We start from the raw sequence: 11,075 nt of genomic DNA, 5'->3' as shown, positions 1-11,075 counted from the left end.
CCGGTTACGACGTCCGCGAGAAAAACCATGTCCAAAAGTAAATAAATAATTTATTTGTAATAAACACGCTAGTTTATGGGACTTTTTAGAGTACAAAGTTCTGAATAGGCTAATCTTGTTTTATTCAATTATATTTTATTCAATTAAGGAATGTTATCTATTCATCTGTCTGATTTTTCTGTCCGTCCGTCTTTATGATACGCTGTCTGTCTGTATGTCTATCCATTTTGGATTTTAATCGTTTTTAGTTTTAATTAGTACGTTTTTCCGTTCTTCGATCCCTCCAGGTCCCAAGAGCAGAGCGCCATCTGGTGTCCGATTATATTTGACCTCGTCCCATGTCTTTCAGTTTATGCAGTTATGGTAACACACCTACACCTAAACATTTTGAATGCAACCAAGTGGTCAACCTATGGAAATCAACCAGGTAAATACTGTGAAGCAATAGAAAAACACAACAAATAAGCCTAATTCAAATCTTCATCATTAGTTGCTTTCGGCAGTTGCTTTTGCCGATCGGCATAGATGAGGAAGCCGGTGAAGGTGCTGTCCGTCCAGTACGGGTCGAAGAACAGGCCATTCTGCCCGGAGTAGAAGATCTGCAGCCACACCTGGTCGCCGCGCCGCAGCTGCAGCACGGTGGAGCCCGACGCCACGTCGTTGTTCCCCGTGTTGGCGTCGAACGTCTTGATCTTGTAGTTCCCGTTGTGGACCAGTCCGATGGCCAGGTGCCTGTTGGCCAGGGTGATGTCGTAGGTGAAGTAGTACACCCCGGGGAAGGCGCAGACGAACTTCCCGCTGGTGGCGTTGTAGTGGTCGCCCTCGTTGAGCAGGATGCGGCCGAAGCGGATCGGCAGCCGCTCCTGGGGGTAGCTCTTGGTCATCGCCACGGAGAAGGCCGAGCGCGCCCTGTTGTCCCCGCAGCTGCAGCCACCGGGGGCCCCGTCCACGCCCGCGTCGCCCGGCGGGCCCTTCCTCCCGGGCTTGCCCGTCACCCCTGGGGTGCCCCGCAGCCCGTTGAACCCCCGGGGCCCGGCCTTGCCGATCACACCTGCCTTGCCCTTCGGCCCCGGCTTCCCGGGGTTCCCTGGCCTCCCGGGCTCAGCTGAGGAGAGCGATCAGCGTTACGGTTCCTAATGGAGTCATGCACATCGCTGCAGTAACCACGACACGTTAGACCGCGAGATGGACGGAGGCCTCACCTGCGTCGCCCCGGTCGCCCTTCTCTCCATCCTTCCCATCCAGGCCATCTCTCCCTGGGGGCCCCTGTGCGCCCATAGCCCCTGGAGATCCAGAGGCTCCGGGTTGTCCCGCAGGCCCCTGGGGGCCCGGGAGACTGCACACCAGCTGGGAGGAATGGATGGTGAGGTTCCGTCCTCTCCTGTGCGTGTGCAACGGCGACTGGCAGGATGCCACGGAGACCAAACACAGCAGCATGCATGTCTGGAGCGTCACTCTCCCTGAGGAAGGAAGAGCACGACCATGGACCTCTGAGATTGGACTATGGCTGGCCGGTATTAAAGATGGGTCAATATGTATGCCCAATAATGTGCATAAAGCATACGGTACAAAAGTGGGAAGACTTGCAACACCCGAGCAAAGCATAGGCTTTTAGCTTGTATGCAGTATATTCACAGAAAATGTTATGATTCATTCCATGCAATCCCCTGATGCCGCATAACAATCTGAGCAATGGAAGAACGGGTTGAGGGCGTAGTGGCCGTACGAGAACATAGAGGCTATGATGCATATCAACTCACCAGTTGGAGAACTGTAGGCTGTGGACATTCTGCAACGCTACTCTGTAGTCGTCTGCCAAGTTTCGGACATGATATTTTCCAGTATTGGGGATAGATAACACTGGTGTGATAGAGCATTAAAGAGACTCACCAACAGTGAATCACGCAAACCCTAACATCCGCCCTGCTGAAAACACTGCCAGTAAAATACTTTGACAGTGATGTCATATGCTTCTTCCGATAGCTATCAAAGTGGCCCACTGAAAATTGTTACATGGAACGAAGCCCTAAACTGTGCGTCATTGTTTGAGCAAGTATTAGTCATTATAATCCATATCAGAGGTTAGATTAAGCTCGAAGTGAGTCACAAGATAGCGAGAAGCTATTCATTTTGATGGGGCGAAACTGCTTTGACTATTTTTTGACTATTAACAGATGTGTATTAGCTGTAGCTGGCAGCAGGCAGCAGAAGGGGGAAACAACAGTATTAGGGGAACATAATGCATGTGTTAAGTCCTTGCATCAAAGCATGGCCTGCTGATATACTGAGCCTTTTAAATATGTTGTAGATAGAAGAAACAATGGACATATATACAGAATGGAATGTACCACGAGCTTTGGTATCCACTTTACTCCACATCCATTTAAGGTTGGAAGTATTGGTTTTACTTCTGGTGCTTTGGTCTGCTCTGAAGGTATAAAAAGAAAGATTAATACGTTAAATCTGAGCCAATGGAAAAATGACTAGTCAAATCCTTCAAAATAGACATTGGTGGTGTCTGTTTCTAATAACCTCAAACTTCCTGGTTTAGATTTGATGGGAGATGATCTATTGCAGTGCGGAGTTCATGTATCATCTGCCCACGCGGTGTCGCTATTCTTACATGACTGCCTGGCAAATACCCTTCTTAAAAATTGCATACGTTTTAGAGTTGCTCCATACAGCTGACCATTGTTTCGAAAGCACAACAAAAATGAGTAAACGGTTAATTTTACAAACAAATTTATTTCAGTATCACAAAATTTGAATGATGGCCTTTAATGAATATGTAGTTGATATTTACAAAGCGCACAAATGGTAATTCCCCATTTACCGTGGAATAATGACTCCTAAACAAAAAAGCCCTACAACAACAACCATCCTCATTCGGCCATAAAAGCATAAACAAACATCATTTTAAGAAGCCCCTACACTGTGTGGTTTGAGTTTGCGGTGGGTCCTGTGAGTTAGGCGGCTGCTGCCCCGTCGACGGACCCTACAGACCGGGGGACCTCCCCCCGGGGGCCCGGTACCCTGAGGCCCTGCGGAGGAGGCTCAGGAGGGGGGGTGCAGGAAGGCGAACATGGGGTCGTCCTCGCGGCCCCGCTTCATGCGGAAGGCCTCCATCTCCTCCTCGGTTGGCTGCTTGACCTCGTGCAGGCTGCTGTACGGCCGCTTCCTCTCGTCCAGCAGCATGATCTCGTCCACGCGCTTCAGCCGCTGGCACTCCGCATCCAGGGCCTAGGAGACAAGGAGACAAGGAGCAGGTTAGGAGAGGGGACAAGGGGAGGGCCAAGGAGACAAGGAGCAGGTTAGGAGAGGGGACAGGGCGAGGGCCTAGGAGACGAGGAGGTTAGGAGAGGGGACAAGGGGAGGGCCAAGGAGGAGGTTAGGAGAGGGGACAGGGCGAGGGCCTAGGAGACAAGGAGGAGGTTAGGAGAGAAGACAAGGGGAGGGCCAAGGAGACAAGGAGACAAGGAGGTGGTCAGGAGAGGGGAGAGGGGGATGGCCTAGGAGACAAGGAGGAGGTCAGGAGAGGGGACAGGGCGAGGGCCTAGGAGACAAGGAGCAGGTTAGGAGAGGGGACAGGGCCTAGGAGACAAGGGTGGAGGTTAGGAGAGGGGACAGGGCGAGGGCCTAGGAGACAAGTAGCAGGTTAGGAGAGGGGACAGGGCGAGGGCCTAGGAGACGAGGAGGTTAGGAGAGGGGACAAGGGGAGGGCCAAGGAGGAGGTTAGGAGAGGGGACAGGGCCTATGAGACGTGGAGGTTAGGAGAGGGGACAAGTGGAGGGCCAAGGAGGAGGTTAGGAGAGGGGACAGGGCCTATGAGACGTGGAGGTTAGGAGAGGGGACAAGTGGAGGGCCAAGGAGGAGGTTAGGAGGGGACAGGACGAGGGCCAAGTGGTTGATGCACTCAGATAGGTGATCATCCTCATCAACATCATCTTCTTCTTCCATATAGGGTTATGGCCCGTCATTTAAAAGATAAATGATGAAAACATGAATAAATCAGATTTATAAGCCTGTTGAAACCGAATTGCAAACTTATATTGCTTAATCATTGTTTTTTTATAGATACATTTGTTGCAAAAGAATGTCTAATTGATATGTTTATCAAAATGATGAATAGAAATATCAGGCAAAATAATCGCAATTATAATTTTTGCCATAATCATGCAACCCTGACACACACACACCACTGCGCGCCCACAACCACACCCCCATCCACCCACACATCCAGACACCCACACACACCACGTCATCCACACAACCACACACACCACATCATCCAGACACCCACACACACCACACCCCCATCCACACACACACACCACATCACCCACACACACACACACCACATCACCCACACACACACACCATCCACACACACACACACACACACACACCACATCATCCACACACACACACACACACACTACCTTAATCAGCTTCTCTTTCTTCTTCGCCTCATCGTCTGATTCGCTGTCAGAGCCGTGCTTCTTGTTCTTCTTGTTCTTCTTTTTCTTCTTCTTCTCCTTCATCTTCTCCTGGTGCATCTGCGAAAAGAAGTCACTTTGGCTTGAAACAGGTCGTCCTTGGGAGAACGATATTACATCACGTTTTCCAATTGAAAGCTATTTAATTAAAAGTTCTAAAAGTACGAAGTTATGTCTCCAATAAATGGTTAAATGGACAGCACCCTGACTACCAGCTATAAAGCCATCGGTTCAATGACAGACAGCATAAAGACAAACTAGGGCCAGACCGATGCTGGACTTTAGGGGCCCAGAGCGATATTAGGAAATAAAAGATGATGGGTATATCAGCTGATATTCTAAACACAGATATTTTCTTAACAATGAGCGCTGTGGTCTGAGTGATGCTGATGTGAAGTGAACCGGGCGTCCTATCGGGTTGGAGAATAAACATGGTTGTGATCCGGGGCTGCAGGGCTGTGTGAAGCCCCGGGGAGGGGACCTGTGGAATCCCCCCAGCTCAGCTCTGAGGGCCCTTACCTCCAGAAGGGTCTTGGGCTGTTCCTCCTCTTCATCCTCCTGTAGACCGTCGTCAAACGGAACGCAGGCCGATGTGCTCTGCAGCGGGACAAACACACGGTTACATCGTGATGATGCCACCAAAGGTAGGAGTGGCCCTCCTTTCCTTCCCCCTTCGCCCTGTGCCACTGGTCGGTGCAGGTCTTAAACAGTATTAGTAGCAGGGGAAATGTGGCAGATAACTTTCTGCTGAAGAGTATACTAGACACTAAATGACGATGTCCAATGCACGGTCCAAAAACGGTGTTGCTTCTGACCGTATCTGACTCCAAACTAAACGACATACATTAATTAGGAACAGTGGTGTAGTACTTATTAAGCCGGAAGCACAGAAAAGTTGTTCTAATTTATCATTTGTTTTGTACTAAATTATTCTCAATAAACTAGTCCCTCATTGGTTCTGAGGGACTACGGTGATATATATACACATACATGAACCAGACGGTAAAGAGTGAATCCACTTACGGCTGTGTGGATGCCTGCGGCCCCCGTGCAGTAACTCTGCTTGACCATGGAGTGGCAGCATTTGAACCCCCAGTAGCCGTCCCTCCAGTAGGACCCCCAGATGAACTGGGGCGGAGAAACAGTTCAATAAAAGCAGATCAGAACATGTTGTGAACATGATGCGTGCCCTGCCGCTGGGTCTGTGGCGCAGTGCTTACGGCGTGGTTGTTGATGGTCACGTCCTCCTCGTATTTGGAGCGGGCGATGGCCTTGTCCAGGCCCTTGATGACCGCGCCGTGGCGGGAGTACTCCACGTAGTCCTCCGTCTGGGCCAGCAGCAGCTCCCGGGGGGGGGCGTCCAGGTGCTCCTCGCCGCCGTACTGTCACACACACGCCCAGGTGAGCACGGGGGAACTGTTGTGTGCTCCAGAACACATTCTGGGCATGTAGACAGGGCTAGCATTACGGGGCTAACTTTAAGGCTTGATTGCGGTAACGAATATGTTTTTAAGTCGGGCGGTGGTCAGATGAACAAATAGTTCTTAATGTGGACTGGAGCTAGCTTGATATCGCGAATCTTGCATATTGCAGCGCAAAACCCCACAACACCTGCCTACAGAGATGGGACCTGCTGATGGGGCGGGCAGCTAGCGGATCATGAGGAAAAATGAATGTGATCCGTTAGCCCACAACCTTTAATGTGGGCTGGAGCTAGCTTGATATCCAGAATCTTGCATATTGCCTCTTTAAGCATGGAGCTTAAAAGCCACAAAGCTGTTAGAAGGTGTAAGAATAAGGCGCGTCGTCAAAGAGTCAACGGGGAGGGGGAGAAGAAAGAGAAGCTGCCCCACCCTCTCCAGGATGGTGTCCTTCTGCTTCTCCTTGAAGTCCTCCTTCTTGACTTTGAAGGACTGGTGCAGCAGCTCCAGCTTGGTGGGGTCTGCCTGCAGGTGCACCTCCGACCCCTTCTCATAGGCCTCCCAGGCGAACACTGGAACACAGCGCACGGCCAGGCCGTTAACCAGGGGTACCACGCACACACTGCAGGGCTGGGGTTAACTAGTTACTACTGGTTAGAGACTTAGGTGTTTGGTAACTTACACTGAGTCTGGGCCATGGTTATGGTGTCCCCGGAGTAGCGCACAAAGTTGTCGCCGGCGAATCCCACCCTGCGGGAAATCAAAGAGGAAAGCATTGGAGGTACGGTCGACAGACAATACCACACCGAGCAGAAGAGACCTGATGGACAGTCAGTCAGGCAGTCAGTCAGTCAGTCAGTCAGGCAGTCGGTGACTCACTCGTCTGGGTTCATGCCGGTGTTGTAGTACGGATTCTCCCTCATAGCTCGAGTCTTGGGGTCGTAGTAGGCCGAGTTGGGATCCAGATTCCTCAAGTACTAGAGAGAATTCAATAGAGCACAATTTACATCACTGACACCTGTAAGGGAAGTCCATATATTATTGGCTACAGATTAAGGAGTGGATTAGGTGAAGGCCCTGTGAGGGGCAGACGAAAAACGTGGATAAAAACGAGGGGCAATTCCAATTGGCAAAAAAGAGTGAAGTTTTATTTACTCCAAAAACAGTTCAAAGATAAATAAACAAAAACATAAAAATCTGCTGTGTACACCCCTGTGCCCTCTGTCCTGAGATTCAATGCCATACTGCCCCCTACTGTGGCGGAAGCACAATTCCAAAAATCATAATAATATAATATATATATAATAACAATAGTTTATTTGTTATGAGAGACAGTGAAAAGGGAAGGCTTCACCTTCTCACTGGCCCCTTGAGAGACGAGACCAGAGATGAACCCCACTGGATAGACTGAAATACACTCTTACCTTGGCGATGTCTTCTCGGATACGCAGATTCCTCACGGTGATACGCCTCTTGGAGTCGAAGTTCTGCCCAGGCATGTCGATATCGTCTGCGTATTTGTCCTCATCCTCATCCTCGCTGTCGTGTTCCCGCTCCTGTGCGGGAGAGACCAGAATGTAACGAGGGAGCGACTCCACTTAACCTGGAAGACGACATTCAGCTAGAAAGGTCCTCGAAGGATCAGTGGTCAGACAAGCAAGGGTTATTGGACCCAGGTTCCACTTGAAAACAAATACATTATTAGGGCTTGGTATTGCCAGGTACCTCACAATTCAATTCAATTCAATTCGATTCTTTAGGACTTGATTCGATTTTATCGATTCGATATTGATCCATTTGCTTCGATATCGATTCAATAATACGTGCACGTCGTGCAGATGACAAAAATACCTGAATATTATTTGGAATTAACCATTTCAAAATGAATTAACAACTTCATTGTGCTTTAACTAGCAAAAAGGGAATACACCGTTGTATAGTATTGTTCCTAAGCTAAACCTGCAGCATAAAAGTAATAATCATAACATGGACAAATGTAAAAAGGCATATACATTTAGACATACTCGCTTCTAGATTACAATGACTGACTATGCTTTTTTTTCTTTCTTTCTTTTTTTAATGGAAATAAATCGATTTCAAAAAAATTCTCTGTCGAAATTGAATCGAGAACAAATAAATTGCAGTGCATTGATGAATCGATATTTGTACCCAGCCTTATACATTATATATGATGGCTAAGATTTGCCTGAATTAAATTTGGCTTAAGGGAGCTTAAACTGGTTACGCCCTTCATGCTGATACGTTTCCAATAGTGTTTTTGGTTGACCGCTGGTTTGAGTCCAGACTTACCTGATCCAGTTTTCCTGAAGCCAGCTCATCCTGAAGCTTCTGGGCCTTCAAGGTTCTCTTGGCCTGGGAGAAGCATCAAGGAGGAAGATTACAGATGATCAATTTAAGCTCTATGTAAAGATCAGGACATTAGTAAAGTTTCTGTCTACATTTTCCCCGAATATTTCTAATCTTGCAGACGATTCCTCGTCGGGGATGGTGTGTTGCTCGACAGGTTGAACGGTGGGATAGGGCCCGAGGCTGCAGGTGAAGCTCACCTGGTCCACTTTGGAGTACTCCTCTACGATGCGATGGTGGTCCTCGGGGTCGTACCCGTTCCAGCGATCCCTCTTCCCATCGTAGTCCAGGGCCAGGTTCAGCTGAGAGTGCTCATCCGGAGCCATACCCGAACCCGTGAACTTGGCTCCCACTTTTCTGGGCCGCTGGTAGGTAAAAATGAAGCACAAATGAAGCCCTCATTCTTGTTTCATATGTGCCACTATGAACACATCGAAGCTCCCCTGTATGTTGACAGGAGGTCAGGTTTCTAATCTAGATGCTTTTGTTGAGAACGCAGATGTTTACCTCCAAGCAGTCCTTCTTCTTGTGTGTCACCGCACCGCAGTTTTCACACGAACCCTTGCGGAACTTTGTGGAAATTGGTTTCTGGTGACAGAATTAAACATGAAGCTCTTAGTTTATAAACAGGACCTTTCCATACACAATATCTGCTCCATTGTGATCTGGTCACCATCTCATGACAACTGACCTCGTCCACCCCCCGCTTGTACCACTGTCCGATGGAGGAAACATAATCTTCTTCCTCTTCCTGGGGCCTCTGATGCTTAAGCGTGGGTCTCTTGGACGGGTCGATGTACCACGGCACCGACGAAATGTACTGGGGGATGTGAGGGTTGATGTCTCTGGAAGGGAGAACCGGTCGGGTCAACACAACAGTAACGACTAGGGAAGCTAATAGCCCTCACCCGGTCAAACGACATCCATGTCCATATTCATCTAATGGTGAGTTTATCGCCATTAAATACAATCAGATCAGGCTTATATTCTCATGAATGGGGCTCACCATGGAAGGCATTTGCCTTTTTACAAGGAAAATGTGTTTTGACCGTTTGCCAAAATAAATAATGAATACTCTGATAACTCTTGACTGTTTTGATTGAGAATAAGCATTACATGTTTGGTTGGTAATATTGCCGTTCATCATTAGGCCAATTCCTGCTGCAGATGCGTTGCATTCTAAAAATAGATTAGTTTTAAACGAGTACTCGATTGATCCTCAAGGAATTCATTCGATCACTCGAGTTTGGAATTTACTACTCGTGCCCATTCCTACTATCTATCTATCTATCTATCTATCTACATGGACATGGAGGTAAGAATGGGGGGGTCACAATGTGTGACCCCCCCATTCTTACCTCAATGTCCACACTTATATTCTCATGAATGCGGCACACCATGGAAGGCATTGGCACCCCTACTTGCCCACGTCGACCTGCTTACTTTCCCTCCTCGTCCACCTCGGCCGGGGCGTTTCCCAGCTTCCTCTGCTCCTCCAGCTCCTTCTTCTTCCTCCAGTCCTCGCGGGTCATCTTCTTGGGTTCGTCCAGACCCAACATCGCGTCCTGCCCGGCCTGCGAGGGCCCTTCTTCCGTCATGACTGCGGGTCTGGGTTGGTTTTAAAAACAGAATGTGGCCGTTATCGTTACAGTATATCCTTTAGAGTTTAATCATCCTATAAAAGCAAAACGTATCACGATTCTTTTTTGTATATTGGACATTTAGTCGTGCAAGACGTGCATTGGCTAACTGGTGGTGCTAACACGATGGCGACTTCTTGCATGCTTTTGATGGCTTTATGTTCTTCAATTAAGATAACCCGCTTTTAATGATTGCACAATCTGTATACAATTATAGTTTACCTTTTCGGGATTCCAAAAAACACTGGTTTGGGTTAGTTGAAGGGGGTTATTTAATTTCTGATGCTAGCTGATGTTTTGATTACGCAGACGGAGCAGTCGTCGCCATTTTACGTTTTGTATTTCGTCACCAGAGAACTTCTTCGTGGGAACGCAAATTCGTGGTTGTGAGGGCGCCCCCTACTGGACACCTGGTGGTAATTGCGCACTCTGCTGAACAGGCCGGAGACTCCCATATCCAGCTGCAGCCTCGGAGAACAAACAACACCCTGGCGTGACAACCATAGGTGACAACCAGGTGACAACCACCCACGCGCGACGGAAGTACTCTGGTGTGACGGAAGTGATTTATTTGTGAGACTGTCAATATGCTCAATATATTGAGTAATATTCATGTTAACTCTCACTTACTTCCATGAACGAAGTGCAGCGAATTTTTGAAAAAGTGCACGGTATTATTATATTCAAATTTGGCGAAAAGTAAATAAACCACGGCACGGCTTTAACATGAATATTACTCAATATTTTAAGCATATTGACAGTCTCACTTCCATGGTAGATCTTTGGTGTCTGATAGCGGTGTGTAAAAAAAGGTTTAAAAAAGAAATCACTTCCGTCACACCAGAGTACTTCCGTCGCGCATGGGTTGTTGTCACGCCAAGGTGTTGTTCTCCGGGGTTGCAGCTGGACCCTACTCGGAGGAACTGCTGTTGGCCATTTTAATCTTCTAGATCTGATATTGATGGTGTATATGCTATCTGAATTATGTATTGTTCATTGGATTGGGTTAATTAAATAAGCCAGAAAGGGGTAACATAGAATTTGATTAAAATGCTACTGTCGTAAAACTTTACTAACACATAGATTATTCTTGAGCACAGTACAGTTTGATTAAAACATTTCTTTGCAAGATTTACCCAATGAGGAAAGGA

At 48.0% G+C, this 11,075-nt stretch overlaps 2 protein-coding genes across 2 annotated transcripts; both read right to left on the bottom strand.

The window, feature by feature from the left end:
* Nucleotides 1–34: 34 nt before the first annotated feature.
* c1qtnf2 (C1q and TNF related 2) lies at nucleotides 35–1,969 on the bottom strand. Its single transcript, XM_030368262.1, has 3 exons — nucleotides 1,761–1,969; nucleotides 1,203–1,460; nucleotides 35–1,105 (listed from the first exon to the last, which is right to left on the bottom strand). Exons 1-3 carry the CDS (start codon nucleotides 1,786–1,788, stop codon nucleotides 468–470), a joined length of 924 nt encoding a protein of 307 aa, XP_030224122.1. The 5' UTR covers nucleotides 1,789–1,969; the 3' UTR covers nucleotides 35–467.
* A 756-nt stretch (nucleotides 1,970–2,725) lies between these two features.
* slu7 (SLU7 homolog, splicing factor) lies at nucleotides 2,726–10,428 on the bottom strand. The gene is made up of 15 exons (XM_030368254.1): nucleotides 10,147–10,428; nucleotides 9,728–9,892; nucleotides 8,976–9,129; nucleotides 8,792–8,872; nucleotides 8,485–8,649; nucleotides 8,228–8,290; nucleotides 7,342–7,473; nucleotides 6,797–6,894; nucleotides 6,600–6,667; nucleotides 6,350–6,489; nucleotides 5,717–5,878; nucleotides 5,520–5,624; nucleotides 5,016–5,093; nucleotides 4,440–4,556; nucleotides 2,726–3,240 (listed from the first exon to the last, which is right to left on the bottom strand). Exons 2-15 carry the CDS (start codon nucleotides 9,880–9,882, stop codon nucleotides 3,055–3,057), a joined length of 1,704 nt encoding a protein of 567 aa, XP_030224114.1. The 5' UTR covers nucleotides 9,883–9,892; nucleotides 10,147–10,428; the 3' UTR covers nucleotides 2,726–3,054.
* Between the last annotated feature and the right edge of the window lie 647 nt (nucleotides 10,429–11,075).

The sequence above is a fragment of the Gadus morhua genome, chromosome 10 (assembly GCF_902167405.1).
Source record: "Gadus morhua chromosome 10, gadMor3.0, whole genome shotgun sequence".
Classification (NCBI taxonomy): Eukaryota; Metazoa; Chordata; class Actinopteri; order Gadiformes; family Gadidae; genus Gadus; species Gadus morhua.
The sequence above is the reverse complement of the archived record's forward strand: the minus strand, read 5'-3'. Positions and strand labels throughout refer to the sequence as shown.